This window comes from Carettochelys insculpta, chromosome 5 (genome assembly GCF_033958435.1).
Source record: "Carettochelys insculpta isolate YL-2023 chromosome 5, ASM3395843v1, whole genome shotgun sequence".
Taxonomy (NCBI): domain Eukaryota; kingdom Metazoa; phylum Chordata; order Testudines; family Carettochelyidae; genus Carettochelys; species Carettochelys insculpta.
In genome coordinates, this window is record NC_134141.1 from 56,928,556 (window position 1) to 56,945,069 (window position 16,514).

At 47.0% G+C, this 16,514-nt stretch overlaps 1 protein-coding gene across 1 annotated transcript in view; it reads left to right on the top strand.

The window, feature by feature from the left end:
* The first annotated feature begins 657 nt into the window (after positions 1 to 657).
* Positions 658 to 16,514, top strand: part of FANCC (FA complementation group C) — a 199,089-nt gene continuing 183,232 nt past the window's right edge. The window contains exons 1-2 of the mRNA XM_074995137.1: positions 658 to 822; positions 2,418 to 2,502. Of these exons, the coding sequence (XP_074851238.1) occupies positions 658 to 822; positions 2,418 to 2,502 (250 nt within the window). The remainder of the gene's footprint in view (positions 823 to 2,417; positions 2,503 to 16,514) is intronic.

A 16,514-nucleotide genomic window follows, 5' to 3' on the forward strand; every position in this document is an offset into this window, starting at 1 on the left:
TTAAGGGGGAAAAGACAGAAAATTGGAGGTTAAAATTCTTTATACGACTTCTAAGAAAAAAACTTTTCTTGCCCCAAAAGCTTAAGGACACCAAGAGATATATAATTTTCAAACATTTTCTTACTTTTGGTAACAATCTAGTTTCAAAAGTTTATACTAACTTGAAAATGGGATATACTTTAGATTTCTCATTTTATGACATAAGTCCTAAATAAGCTTTGTTGTGAGAATATATATTGTATCTTATAAAAATGAGATATTAAATGAAGGGGAGTGAAGTTTCACAAGCAACAGATCATACACATCACACATGCATTTGAATGTACCCACTCCCATGTTTACTGCCTTTTTAATGAAATATTGGTGATGGCAAATTCAGATAGCAAAAATATGAGCTCCCACTGGATGATATGTTTTAATGTGCTGATTACTATTCCCTTTACATCAAAGTAGCGGTAATAGGTCATTATTTCACCCTTTTATAACTATAGAAACCACTTTACTGCTTATGGTTCATCTACAGACTGAAAAAAAATATTCTCTTAATTTTCTCCCACTACACAGATAAGATACCAGCAAACTCTCCCCCGCCACACACTTTACATTGTATGTTTAGACATGTCTGATTATAGTTCTAATCTTTTTTAGTGAGAGAGGATGGCCCAAGATACTGCTGTCCCTAAATTGAGCTTTGAATATTGGCTTCATAAGGCTGTTGAGTGGGGTCAAACCACCACATCGGAATCCCAGCAAGATGTCTGCCTTCACTTGCCTAAATTACAGGAGTTTCTACAGCAGATTTATGAATCTTTGAAACATATGGTAAGTAATTTAACTGAAAGAATGAACTGTTTTGAAGACTGCCTCAAACAATCTGCACCCCACATTTCAACAAAATCAGAGAGTGAATGGTAGCAGAGAGGCTTGTGGTATTGACCTAATGTATAGCTGGATCAGAGAGGCAAATTGGGGAAACAGCCACAGGTAATGCAAACAGGAATGTGTTTCCTGTGTCTCTGATTTATTGTGAAAGGAGCTTTTTCTTCTTGATTGGTAATGTTGTCCTAGCCAATGGAGTAGACTCTTTTAAAAACTCTTTAAAATAAACACAAATTTGATTCTTGTTGTCAGGTCATAAATTAGATTATTTAAAGGCCTTTACATGCAAAATTGTAACTGATCCCTTAAATCCTTAAGAGTCTGTTGACATGTTAAACCCAGAGCTGTGGCATATATAGTGATTTCCAGCGCTGTGTTCAGATCACTGGCAAATGTTAGTAACTGTTCTGGTTAGTGAGTATTGTAGATGATCTTTTTCTTTTTTATGAAGTCCAGCTAAACTTTAGGCATTCTTTTTTGTAACTTTTACATTGGTTCATTCGCTCTTTTCACTAATACAATATAAAGTTATTGTATTTCAATAATAAAGGTTAAAATGCTTTTCACCCCATGAAAACATTAACAAAAAAAGGTCATTTTTTAGGGTTTTTCCCTGAAGTTAAAGTGTGATTTTTTTTTTCCAATTAATATTTGAAGAGTGAGAATTTGTGTCGCTGTGTGAATGTGTGTTTTAAGAATAGATATAGTTTTATGTGACAGTAAAAATAGATTTATTTTAATGTTGCTACATTGGTGTGTAATTTCTGAGGTTTGGCCTCAAATGGACCTTCTATATATGGCCCCAGAAAGTCTAGCACCCGCCCCAATCTGAGGAATTTATTGCAGCAGCAGGAGATGGTTACTGTTTCTGCTACTGGCACATTATGTCAGCGCACTACAATTTTTAAAAGCATTCATTTATTAGACAGAAATGCTACAAATTCTGGAAAAAAGTGTGATTGCATAAGGGTCTATATAAACCCCACTATCTACTACTTTTTACAATGAAGCTGCTTTCTGTTTCGTTAAATGTTCCTTGTTTTTTTAGGTTCAAGTCTTAAATTTTATGCTGTGACTGACATAATGCCATTTGCAATGTAGTAAACAGGAGACTAATATATTGATACTTATCTTTGTGCCATAGATTCTACTAGTTTCTTTCGAAATTCCACAGCATTATGTAAGAAAACCGTACAGATCAACAGACTGCATTAATTGTATTTTACTACCAGGAAATGTGTGTTATTTATAAATAATATAGACTTTCCTGATTACTCCACATGAGGAAAATGAAGTTAAATTTCTAATATAATTAAACATTACCCTAAGGGAAATACAGTTCAGCTTTAGCAGACCTGGGTGAAGTATTAAGTTACATCTGTAGCCTGAAACTTAGCTTCTATTAAATATCTGAAGGACTTCTGCTCTTTAATGTGTACCTTTAGCAAAACACTTAATAATACAACTTGGAATTATCTAGGTAATTAATGATAATCATAAAATATTTTTGATGTTTAATACATTGTTTTTGTTTACAGAACTCCACTGCTGCAATTCAGAGGTTTCCTTTAATTGGTCAATTACTAGGAAGACTTTGTTGGAATCCCTTTGTTGTTGGATATGGTAAGAAATTGCAACTGGCCTTCTGCCCACTTCCCAGTCTCTTTTCAGGGACCCCCTCATGAGCAGCTTCTACAACAGGAAGTTGCCCAGGGACTCTCCAGCAATGCTGGGCCCCCAACAGGTGGTGGGAAGACGCCACAAAGCAACCCCTCACCACCTTTTAGGTTCCAGAACCCGCCCCCATGGCCTTTGTTGGGGTGCGCCTCCAGGGGATACGGACCTGCGCTGGCACCCCCCGGGAGGACTGGGGTCGAGGAGAACAATGAGGCAGGCAACAGAGATTTATGTAACACAAGTAGTTTATTAATACACTGGGAAGGAATGGGAAATATTACTGAGAGTTCTATTCTAATAACAGTATACACTTACTTGGATTAGCAGAAAGATGACCATTTTTAACACCAGGTTATGACATGGTCTCAGGTAAATTCGGCCCAGGGCCAGTTCAAAGGAAAGTAATATGAATACATGCGTGTGTGTGTGTATATATATATGTATGTATGTATGTATTCTGAATTAAAAGGAGGGAGAGGGCACTACTCCTCTTTGCCCTTACCGGGGACCGGGTTGCTACTCCGATCCCAATAGTAATTTATAAAAGGCCGATGGAGGTTTCACCTCTCTATCGAGCCGAGGAGGAAAAAACAAGGAAAGGGGAGGCCATGCCTTCACCTTGGTATGTATTCTTTTGTTGGTACCAAGCTAATAACAATTTTTCCCCCAACTAGGGTATTAATAGACTAACAATTACTACCTATAGTTAACTATTAAAATAATTAACAATCCTATCTATTACTAACAATCCTATTAATAAAACAACTCATCTGTTAAAACTAACATAAACAGATTAATTAAAGTGGTATCAGTTCCAAACTACAAGAAGGTTTAGTAAATGTCTCTTGGACTAGAGTTCAGCCAGAGGCCAGCGAGGCCCGACCTAAGGTCAGTTCTCGGGGTGCTGTGCCTGCCCTGCTTGACAGGCACACAGTGGGGGATCGGCCCTGCTCCCCTACTAGGGGTCCTTTAGCCAATGGCTGAAAAAGTATTGCCTTGTCTGCAGGCCCTACACAAAGCACAGGCCTGCCGGTAGGTTAGGATACTTGTCTGTTTAAGATGTGTCATGTCAGGTAATAGGTTGCTGCTGGTCGAGCAGGTGATGAAGACAGGTGCTGCTGGACTCGTGGCGGGCCCTGGAGTTCGCAACGCCAGAGACGCAGTACCTGCGCGGACGCAGGCCAGTTCGACCTCTGTCGAGCTCACTCGCAGGGACACTGCCTTGCTGATGAAGCCGCTGTCACAGGAATGCAGGCTGGTGACAGTCTTGCGCCTCTCTGGGATCTTCAGTCTTCGCCCCAAAGGGCTAGGATAGGGACTTGGTGGACGCTTTTGAGAGCCACGCCTTCCCGTCCAGGGCCGCCTGGAATGGGCTGCGTGCCCGGCTTTTATAGAAGGTCCTCATGAATAATTCATGAGATCATTACCATGCAGGTAAAGTTCTCAACTAGGTCCACACTCTGATAGAAAGTTCTGGAAAACATCCAGGGTCACCCAATCAGATTGCCCCTATGCAAATCTGAATACCCCTGACTCATGAATATGGATGAGCGCATGGAACAATTCAAATTACTGGGGGAGCTACCGGTCAAAAAGAACCGTTACAGTGTTGCCAATGGGCAAGCAATGACGATTTAAAGCTTCATGTATCTGTGGGTATTTTTATCATACAGCCCCTTCCTGCCAAAATCATGCTGTCCCTGACTCACGGGAGCGATAATGCCTGTGTAGATGGTTTATATGTGACAGAAGTAAACCACCTCCTCCAACTTGGTGCCATGGAACCAGTTACAACACCACATTGGGGTAAAGGCTTTTACTCCAACTACTTCCTCACTCAGAAGAAGAATGGAGGGTGGAGACCTATCCTAGATATTTAAAAACTTGAAAAAATTGTATGAAAAAATAGATTCTAAATGGTCACCCTGTGCATAATCATTCCTGCACCAGATGAGAGGGACTAGTTCACAGCCCTCGACTTTTAGGATGCTTATTTCCAAATAATGATACACCCTGCCCACAGATGCTTCCTCAGATTTATAGTAGGCCACTATCATTACAGGGCCCTATCTGTCGGTCTTTCTACCGCCCCTTGAGTTTTCTCCAAACTACTTGCCGTGGTAGTTGTGAACCGAAGACTTTGGAGTATGATGATTTCCTTCTACTTGGATAGGTGCTTCATACAGGGTTCCACCTGCACCAAGATGACAGACATGGTCCACATCATGAAGGATGCCTTCCACAGTCTGGAGCTCCTAATAAACAAGAGAAAGTCGAATCTTGAACTAATCCAGTGCCTAGAGTTCATTGGAACCTTATTAGACTCCACCCAAGCCAGGACCCTCCTAACAGACCATCAGTTTACCACATTGAAAGTGTCCATAAACACCACCACACTGAGTCCCGGCAGCTCAGTACTAACTTTTCTTCACATCCTGGGACACATGGCAGCATCAACCTATATTGTAAAACATTCCAGGTTCCATATGTGATGCTTACAGAGATGACTTTCCACAGTGTACTTGCCCAAAAACACGGTTGAGGGCGCAGGTGAGTGATGCTATTGAGGGAAGTGCTAGTCTCCCTACGGTGGTGAACAAATACTACAGCCTCCTGAGAGGCATCACTTTCCAACAAGAGCCCTGTCTGTAGTCATCACAGTGGGCATATTGCTCCTAGGATGGGGCACTCACCTTCAATGTTACATGGCACAGGGCAAAAGGTTATTCAGAGAAGCTTGCGTCCACATCTGTCTCCTAGAGTTCCTAGCAGTACACAATGCATGCCAATACTTTCTTCCTCTTACACAGAACAAATCGATCCACATGCTTATTGACAACATAGCATGCATGTTCTATATCAGCAGACAGTGAGAGGCCTGCTTTCCTCCTTATGTATGGAAGCTATCCACCTATGCTATTGGTGCATTGGCCACAATATAACCATCATGGCATCCTTCAATTCACTGTGAGAAATGTCTCCAGAAATGGAAGATGTTTTCTCCCTGATGCCAGCACATACAACTCCTTCCCCAACAAAATGCCATGCCAAACATATTGGACTCTGTCTTTGATCTTATGTAGTCAAGATCAGCGCTCAGCTTACTAACAGTCCATCTCACTGCCTGACAGCCTTTCATGAGCAAGTCAACCATTCTTCCATTTTTGCACACCCACTCACCAGATGGCTTCTGAATGACATCCAAAATGTCTGTCCTGGCTCATCCTGGCATGGGATCTACATCATGTCCTCAGAATCTTCACAGGACTACCCTTTGAGCCCTTAACCACCTGCTCACCACTACATATGAATGAAGGTTGCCTTCTTTGTAGCGATAACGTTAACCAGAAGAGTAAGTGAGATTGGAACTCTCATGGCTGAACTCCTTGTCCCCCCATTTTCACTGAAGATAAAATTAGTATGTGATGCCACCCAGCCTTCCACTGAAAGTAGGCACTGAGTTTCATGTTAATCAACCCATAAACTTACCATCATTCTTTCTCAAAGCACACAAGGAAAAGCATAAAGCCACACTGCACACTTTGCAAGTCCAAGGAGCTGTCACTTTTTAGATAGAAGAAAACAGTTCTGCAAGTAACAGCAGTTATTAATTTCCATGGCTGAACGCTCGAAAGGTGCAGCAATCTGCAGGCAGCATCTTTCCAAGTGGGTCTCCACATGCATATACAACTGCTACAGCATCTGTGACAAAACACCCCCTGCTAATGTTAGTGGCCTCAGTTGCTTTTCTGCTAAGTGTCCACTTAGTAGACTCTTGCAGGGCTGGTATTTGGACCTCAGAGCACATTTTTTCAGAACAGTCACTTCCAGGCCCATTCCCAATGCAGCAATCGACTTAGCTATGTTCTCTTCCACTCTTGATATGTCACTCCATATCGCACCTTCCATGTGGGATGCAGATTGATAGTCATCTAGAGTGGAATACCCATAGTTACACCACTCAAAGAAGTTACCTTGTGCAGTAACAATGGTTGGTTGATAAGTGTTTTCCTGTGGGTGCTCCATGACCCACCCTCCTCCCCTCTACTTCAGAGTCCAGAATCTTTACTTAGGAGTAGAGTAGGAGCAGAGAAGGATCGAACTGTGCATTGGATACCTTAGATTGTAGCTCTTCAAGATGGTTATTGTGCATGTACACCCCAATCTCCCACTGCTACGAAAATCTGCAGTCTCTAGCACTAGGACACACTGGTACCTTAAAGGGAACCCCACAGCAGGACACAGCTCAAAAAATGATTGTTACTGCCCAAGGTGAGTAACTTCTTGTTGGCGTTGCCCTTTCTCTCTTCAGAAGGTTGAAAGCCAATAGGTGCAAAGGAACATGTGGTTCGGACAGAGACATCCCTTGGGGCAGGATCTATTCATGAATATTTTCTATATCCTGGTAAGGGGAAAAGCATGGAACATCATAAAATATGGGTAGGATCAGATGAGGAACAGTCAAATGAAAGAGAGTCCCATTCAGTTGCATCACATAATGACAGACAGTTAAAGGTGACAGTTTTTTAGATGCACATGGTAGAAGTCTAAGTAATAAGATGCGTGAATTTAAGTGCCTCATATTAAATGAAGATATTGATATAATAGGCATCACAGAAAATGGATGGTATGGGATGAGAACTCAATGGGCTACAGTAAAATCAGGATTCAGTGTTCTATTGGAAGGATAGGAGCAGCTGTACTGGTGGGAAAGTGGCAATATATGTAAAAGAAAGAGTTGTGAAGTAAAAATTTTAAATGAACCAAACTGTACCATAGATTATCTATGGATATTAATTCAATAATTGAATAATAAAAATATAGCAGTAGGGATATACTATCAACCACTTGATCAGGATGTTGATAATAATTGTGAAATGCCGGTGAGATTAAGGTTGCTATAAAAATAAAAAACTCATTGGTTAGAGTTCATTGTCTATCATGACAGGCACAAATACCTGAATTTCCACACTTTCTGTGCATCCAGTGTGGCTGATCCAAAGGCTACTCAAGCAGGTGGCTCCAATCAGATTGCACTGGGGACAGTCACACCAGCTGCTGCTAGAACAACCCTGCAACCAGCTGTACCTGCCACTTCTGCAGCAGCCCCACAGCCAGGTGCACTGGCTGCTGCTTGGGTGGCCCTGTATGTCTGTTGCTCTGGACCACATGACTAGCAGCCAGTACAGCTGGCCTGGGATTGATTGAGCAATGGCTGGTGTATCTGACCATAGGAGCCCTAGTCACTGCTTAGTCAACGCGGAAGCAGTGCTTGGATGGTCAGAGCAGCCACTGATTTGTGAACCCCAGAAGCTGGTGCCACTGGCCTCATGCTCCCCAGCAGTTGTCCCCCAGCGCGTCCCCCTCCAGCAGCAATTTCCAAGCCTCCATAGTTAGTTAGGAGAATTTATAGTGTAAGTTGTGGAATGTGAATTTTTGTTTATTGCCGGTGACCTGTCTGACTTTTACTAAGAATACCTGTGACTAAACTGTATCCTTAACAATGGGGGATTCTTCTACGAGTGTCCCCGTGGGTGCTCCACGTTAGGTGTCGGGCTCGCCCTGGCGCCGCAGGTCGGATCTTTCCAGCAGTTTCTGCCGGACCGTGCATGCGCCGGCGTGCGCCGCTCCCTTGCGCGCTCCCGGCCACGTGCGCGATCCGGTCCCCGACAGTTCCTCTTTAACCGCCATCGGCTGCAGATGGAATCCGCTCAGGCTATGGCCAGAGTCAGCGTATTTAACGTTCTTAAAGTGTTTTAGAGTTTCTTTTTCAGTCTTTTAGATTGTTAGCTTGTTATTGTTTTCCAAAAAAAAAAAAAAAAAAAAAAAGGAAGGAGTAAAGCTTCCAGTCTTAGTAACAAGCGGAGCACCGGAGGCCCGGGGACGTAGGGCCATTAGGCGCGGCAGGCTGAGTCAGAGAGGGGAACAGGCATAGAGAAGGTGCTAAGTACCCTATTAACATCTCAAAGACTCACCATAATGTCCTCTTCAGGATTCAAAAAGTGTGAGTCATGTCGCGAAGCGATGCCGGCCTCCGACGGGCACAGTCAGTGTATAAGGTGCCTTGGGGAATCTCACATGACCCAGAAATGTTCCTTCTGCGCTAAGCTCACAGCCAGAGCAACGAAGGACAGGGAGATGCGGCTCAAAATGCTGCTCTTCGACAAGGCCCTCCAGCCAGACGTGCCGGAGCAGCCGCAGCAGGAGGGACCCGCAGGGCCCCATAAAAGGAAAGCTGCCTCCCTCACCCCGTCAGCGCAAAAACGGAGGAAGCTTTCACCAACCCGATCCCTGCCGGGAGCCACAGCGAGCGGGACGGGTGGAGCGCATAGCCCCCAGCCGCAGTTACAGCTGAGCGGCGGCGCTGCAGAGACGCACGTGCCAGAGGCTGAGCCTCCGATAATCAAACAGCCGCCCTGCACCGCGGGCAGGGTGGTGGCCAGGCAAGCGCCGGAACCGGCGGCACCGCAGGCAGCGGCGCCGATCCCCAGGGAACCGGCGGTGCAGAGCGTGCAGGCACGCGGCCTGCAGGCACTGGGGGAGACCACCCGCGTGGCACCGCAGCGGAGTGTGCCGAGCGCGGCGCAGACAACGGGGCCGAGATCCCCGACGCGAAAGGGGGCGGAGCCAGCCCCGCAGGGGAGGGGAAAGGCAGCACAGAAAACCCGGCACCGCAGCCCTTCTCCAGACAGGGCTGCAGGGCTGCTCGCTCTGAGCCCTCCGCTCATGCTGCGGACCCCAACAAGAAGACAGGGGTCACCCCCAGCCTATCCTGAGCCCCCATCCCCGTTCCTACAGCCAGCCTCACCATGGCTCAGACCACCTTTGCCCTTTTTGGGCTTTGAACCTTTGGAGTACTACCAAAAGTCAGTCTCTCCAGTATCTCAATTATCCAGACGATCTCGCTCCCCCAGGCGCAGGGGGTATGCGCCTCGTGAGTGGTCCAGGTCCCCATCTCAGGAGCAGTGCCCGTGTTGCCATGGTCGCCCCTATCACGTGGGGCATAGACACCATAGGCATACTCCCAGGGACAGATCCCCCCAGACGGTTCCATATCCCCGAGGGCAATCGTGAACGGGGACAGAGACACAGACATCTCAATGGGAGGTGATTCTGGAACCCCAAGATTTTCCCTCACAAGCTTCCAGCAAGCGAATGTATCACTGTCAACAGGACCCAGAGGGGTCCAGAGAGGCTTACCCTAGCTGTTCCTCGCTATCTTCCCCTGACGAGGCCACGGCCCCAGGGGACGTCCATCCTCTGGACGATCTCAAACAGTTCCAAGAGCTGTTTAAAAGGGTGGCCTTCACGCAAGGCATCCAAACAGCAGAGGTGCAGGAGAAGCATCATAAGCTCCTTAAAAACCTGAGACCTCCGGCCTCCTCCAAAATACCTATACCGCTCGACGAAGCAATCATGGAGTCCGCCACCACGATATGGCAGACCCCTGCGTCCATTCCGCCTATAAACAAGAGAGCGGACAAGAAATACTTCGTCCCGGCGAAGGGCATGGAGTTTCTGTTCAGCCACCCGCAACCAAATTCTCTGGTGGTGGAATCATCTCAACAGAGGTCGAAAACTTCTCAGTTCAAGACAGGGGGAACGGACAAAGACGCCAAGAAACTAGAGTTGTTCGGCAGAAAGGTCTACTCCTCCTCTACCCTACTGTTGAGAATGGCGAATTACGCAGCGCATCTAGTGAACCATAATTTCGACAACTACTCCAGGCTGACTTCCCTCATGGACTCACTTCCAGAGGACAAGAAGCCGGTGCTCAAGGCCATCGTGCAGGAAGGCTACGCAGCCTCGAGGACGGGAGTTCAGATCGCCCTAGACGTAGCGGACACGGCAGCATGCTCAACAGCTATGGCAGTGGTCATGCGCAGGGCGTCCTGGCTCCAAACATCGGGTATCCCAAGGGATTTGCAGGCGAAGATCGTCGATCTCCCCTTTGACACGCAGAAGCTGTTTGCTGAATCAACCGACTCGGTCCTTCATTCCAGTAAAGATTCAAGAGCTACTCTTAGGACCTTGGGGATTTACACCCCTCCATACAGGAAGAAAAAGTATTACCCTCGGCAAAGACGGTACCAGTATCAACCACAGCGTCTCCAGTACCACAGGGGTTACGAGCAAGGGCGACATCAACAGCACCAGCAATACAGAACTCCCAGGCGACGTTCCCAACAGAGCCGTGCGTCCTCGGGGCAGGGCCAAAGGACACAAGTTTGACACACAGATCCAGGGCTGCACCATCACTACCATCGCGCAATGTCATCCGAAGCTATTATTCCACCATCGCCTCCGACCATTCTATGACCAGTGGCAAAGGATCACCACAGACAAATGGGTACTGGAGATCATAGCCACAGGGTACGCGATCCCCTTCCAGTCGCTCCCACCGCCACGACCTCCACCCAGGCCCCACCTAAAGGATGCCTCCCACGAAGCGAGACTCAAGCAGGAGGTAGACCATCTCATACTCATAGGGGCAATGGAAAGAGTGCTGGAGCAACTTCGAGGGAAAGGGTTCTACTCCAGATATTTCCTCACGGAAAAAAAGACAGGAGGCTGGAGGCCCATCCTAGATCTTCGGAGCCTCAACCGGTACCTGCGCAAGCAACGCTTTCGGATGATTACAGTCGCCTCTATACTTACGGCACTGGATGATGGAGATTGGTTCACAGCCCTCAACTTACAGGACGCGTATTTCCACATAACTATCCACCCGGCTCACAGACGCTTTCTCCGGTTTATGGTAGGCAAAGAACATTTTCAATACAAGGTTCTGCCGTTCGGCCTCTCCTCGGCCCCTAGAGTCTTCACCAAGATCTTGGCAGTAGTGTCAGCCTACCTGCATAGACAGGGGGTGTTTATATTCCCATATCTGGATGACTGCCTACTGAAAGGGGCCTCGAAGGAGGAGGTACTTCGCATGATACGCGTTACAGCAGGCACGTTCTCTTCGCTGGGCCTGGTCATCAATCTGGCAAAATCAAAGATAGACCCCACACAGAACATAGAGTTCATAGGGGCACATATAAATTCTCTCACAGCAAGGGTTTATCTACCAAAGACATGCTTTCGAGCCATCGGTTCCCTTGTGCAGGTCATCACCTTCAGCCCTACAGTGCCGGTTCTGATGTGCTTAGAGCTGCTGGGCCACATGGCAGCAGCGACATTTGTAGTACAAAACGCCAGGTTACACATGCGCAGCATGCAGCACTGGCTGGCGAGCGTCTACAAACCGGCAGCACATACCGTTCACAGAGTGGTGTCGCCCACGACAGAGGTGCGCAGATCCCTGCAATGGTGGGTGAACCCCAAGAACATGCTAACAGGGGTGCCCTTTCACCGACCACAAATATCGGTTTTCCTCACTACAGACGCCTCCCACATAGGGTGGGGAGCACACATGGGCGAAGAGGTGACGCAAGGACTGTGGTCCTCCACGGAACAGTCACTGCACACAGATATACTGGAGCTCAGAGCAGTGTTCAACGCCTGCAGACACTTTCGAGACCATATACAAGGCAAAGTAGTCGGGATCAGTACAGACAATACCTCCACCATGTTTTATATAAATCGGCAAGGAGGAGCTCGGTCCCGTGCCTTATGTGCGGAAGCAGTCCAATTGTGGAACTGGTGCATCGCCAACAATATAACCTTGAAAGCCTCGTGCTTACCAGGCGCTCACAATATGAAGGCAGACCAGCTGAGCAGGCGCTTCGCACTCACGCATGAGTGGCAGATCCGTCCCGATCAGCTACGACCGATCTTTCACGCATGGGGTTTTCCCCAGATCGATCTGTTTTCCACTCAACTCAACAAGAAGTGCCCACGATACTGCTCCAGGGCAGGACTGGGACGGGGGTCCCTGGGGGACGCATTCGCGATCTCGTGGAGGGGCCCCCTGCTTTATGCATTTCCTCCCACAGTGCTTATCCACAAAGTCTTGCAGAAAGCCAGGAGAGAGGGAGCCCGAATGATCCTGATAGTCCCAACGTGGGATCGACAGCAATGGTTCCCCTTACTCCTGCGCATGTCGGACCATCCACCGATGCCCCTCCCGGTGGCGCCTGATCTGCTCACGCAAGCTCATGGGTCCATAGTGCATCCACACCCCCGAGGCCTACGACTACAGGCATGGTTAATCCATGGCTCAGCTCCCTAGAGAGCACACGTAATGAGGAAGTGCAACAAGTCCTAGAAAGCAGCAGGAGGACTTCCACCAGGAAGACCTACAAGCAGAAATGGACTCGCTTAACTGCATGGTGTTCTACCAAACGGTTAACCCCCCTTGCTGTGCCTATACCTGTAATATTAGAGTATTTACTGGACCTCAAGAGAGGAGGACTCTCCCTATCCTCGTTAAAGGTCCACCTTGCCGCTATTTCGGCTTTCAGACATGAAGAGGAAGGGCACACGGTGTTTGCCCATCCCATGGTTACCAGGTTCCTCAAAGGGCTGGTAAACCTATACCCCCCTCGGAAACTGCTTCCACCTTCGTGGAGCTTGGACCTGGTGCTTAGTGCGCTAACGGGACCACCGTTTGAACCTTTAGCCACGGTTTCCCTCCGTCTCCTTACGATAAAGACGACCTTTCTTCTCGCAATCACGTCAGCTCGCAGGGTGAGCGAGCTTGCAGCAGTTGTGGCAACGCCACCCTGCACAGTATTTTCCAAGGAGGCGGTAATCTTACGGCTGCATCCAGCCTTTGTTCCCAAAGTTTCTTCAGAGTTTCATATTAACGAACCTATTGTTTTACCCTCGTTTTATCCAAAGCCTCATAACTCTAACAAAGAGGCGCGCCTACACCTCCTGGACATGAGGAGGGCGCTGGCTTTCTATATAGACAGGACTAAGTCCTTCCGGAAAACGGATAGACTCCTAGTCTCTCTCGCTCCCAAATCAAAAGAAGAAGGTCTCTCTTCACAGAGAATATCGAAGCACATCGTATCCTGCATAAAAATGTGCTACGAACTCAAAAAGACTCCTTTTACTGGCCCCTCCCAGGGCCCACTCCACTAGGGCGGTGGCGGCATCAACAGCCTTTTTCAAGGGCGTTGCACTAAAAGACATTTGCAGAGTGGCGACCTGGTCATCCTATGTCACCTTCGCCAAACATTACGCCCTTCACAGGGTATTCCAAGAGGATACCCGTCTCTTGACAGCGGTCCTCTCGGGGACAAGCTGAACATAATCCGATTACCCACCTCCTATTTTGGGTTACTGCTGGGTAGTCACCTAACGTGGAGCACCCACGGGGACACTCGTTCAAAAAGAGAAGTTACTCACCGTAGTAACGGTGGTTCTTCGAGATGTGTCCCCGTGGGTGCTCCACCACGCACCCATCCTCCCCGCTTCGGATCTCTGTTTAGTGTTTTGCAGGAGCATCCGAGGCAGTTGGTCAAGGAACTGGCGGGGACCGGATTGCACACGTGGCCAGGAGCGCGCAAGGGAGCAGCACGCGCTGGCGCGTGCGCGGTCCAGCAGAAACTGCTGGAAAGATCCGACCTGCGGCGCCAGGGCGAGCCCGACACCTAACATGGAGCACCCACAGGGACACATCTCGAAGAACCACCGTTACTATGGTGAGTAACTTCTCTTTTCAATTATCCCCATATTGACTAGCTACGTGTCAATACAGGATGCAGAGATAAAGTTTCTCAACATCTTAAACGTTGGTGCAAATAGTTGTGGAACCCACTTTCTCCCCCCACCCCCATGTCTCTCCTCCTTCCTTTGTCTGCCACTTACTTCTTTACATCCCCACCAGGCTCCCTCTCTCCTCCCACCTGCAGCAAGACCCCCTCCTTCCTCTTCACCTTGCAGCTGACTTTGCCTCCTCTCCTTTCTCCCCCACCTGCAGCTCACCTAATAACTCACCACCTCGCCTGAATATTGGGACAACCGGCATGCTGATTGTACATTGGTCAGAACACCAGATGGAGGGGTGATTTTACCAGGACATCATGTCACCCTAGTACTGGCTAGACTCAATGATTGTGAAAAAGGATGTACCCCTTTAGGTCTTTCTCTGACAATGAAATTAGTTACCACTGCAAGTAGGGCAGGCTGAGGTACCCATCTGAACCATCTCCAAAGGAAAGGTGAGAGGTGTTGGAATAGTCTTGGAACTAAGATCCATCAGACTAGCTTGTATAGCCTTCTTTTCTGTTTTATTGAACCTCACATTATAGATCTCAATGGAGAAAAAGTCAGCAAAATATGATGTTAAAAAACGAGGTGTTTATTCATCCCCTCTTAGTCATAGAGCGACTGAATTCTGGAATGCTATCATCGGCATGGACTTACACTTTCCAGAGAGTTTCTGAGAAGCCACAAGTGGCCGCTGTGGAAATCCATCCTGTATTTGGTACTCTGTCTGTGTGGCATGACCGTCTTGGCAAACAACTCGAAGGGCGGCAGCTTCTATAGATGGAGTAAACCCAGTCTTTCGTTCAAAGGCTTTTCTGCTTTGGTGATCTCAAATACTTCTACATACCTTCTCACCAACTCCCTCTTCTCACCAACACCCCTGCAGTATGACATCTAAATTGTATAGGACAAAGCTGTAGTCATCCATGTTGCCTCATACTGGTTGAGGCAATTCTGGATAACAGATTTCTGACAGATGCCCAGCTGTCTTCCAGTTTGGCTTCTGGTCATCTCATCTCAATTTCCAGGGTAAATACTGCATCCTGACCCACTAGTTATTAAACCTGGTGTCATGGAAATGTCTAGATGAGCAGAACTCACAGAAGTATCCCCCATTAGGCTAATGCAACACTCGCCCCAGTGCCGTCAGCTTGGTGCAAATGAGCAGTCTTGAAAATACAAAATGGCCACTCATTGAATCTCTGAGCCACTCATTTGCATATTCATGGCAGAAGACAAGCAGTGAAGGCGTGGTTCTGCCTGTAAAAACCCCCTTTGTTGGCAGCCCCTTATCCCTGATTTTTTCCAGGGGCAGGTAAAAGAGGGGGTTTTTGCCAGCAGAACCATGTCTTTACTGCTTGTTTTCTGCTAAGAATATGCACATAAGCATCTCAGACATGGAAATGAGCATCCATTTGGCATTTTCAAGACTGCCCAGTTGCATCAAGCTGCTGGCACTAGGGGTGAGTGTAGCACTAGCCTTAAAGTTTTAGGAGATTCTTCTGCAAAGTAAATAGTCACAGAGGTGTCTATGTCTTCACAAAAAAAATGGAATCATGCAGCACTTTAAAGACTAACAAAATAATTTATTAGATTTCGTGGGGCTTTTCGTGGAATCTGAAAAAGTGGGTCTTCCCCATGAAAGCTCATCACCTAATAAATCATTTTTTTAATCTTTAAAGAGCAACATGCCTGTTTCTTTTCTGCAGACTAGAAAAATCTTCTACGAGAAGACTTATTTTTCCATCTGGAAAAGATTTTCTATTGTGCAGCCCTAAACAAGGTAAACTCAATTGATGCCTCAATAGTGGAGATTCTAGATTTTAGGGCTGGCATTTAGCATTGGGCACCTATGTTGCAGTATCAAACACTGGTACACTTACAGCTGCTTTCATATTAGAGACTAGACTCCTCTGTTGGTTCTCATTGTAGTCCTTGTACAACTCATGGAGCATCCATTCCAACTATTTTTGCAGTGCTCATCACTATTAAGATTTTTTTTTTTATGCCCAGTATTGGTTTGCAGAGTCAGTGAGCTCCAACCCCTTATGACAGGATCACATACACGTACTTTCAGAGGGACGGGTGAGTGAATTGAGACCATTTTCTAAGTTTATCGTCCCAAATTGGTTTAAAAATCCCACCTGAATCAGTCTAATCTATCACTCTTCTCTCCAGAGAATCACTCTTCGCTGAGAGGAAAGAAGCCTTATATCTGGATGTTTCCAGGATCTTGCTTTGCTGCCTCAACAGGACTAAGCCATTCAGGCTGTCCTTGGCTCACTGTAGCCCTATCA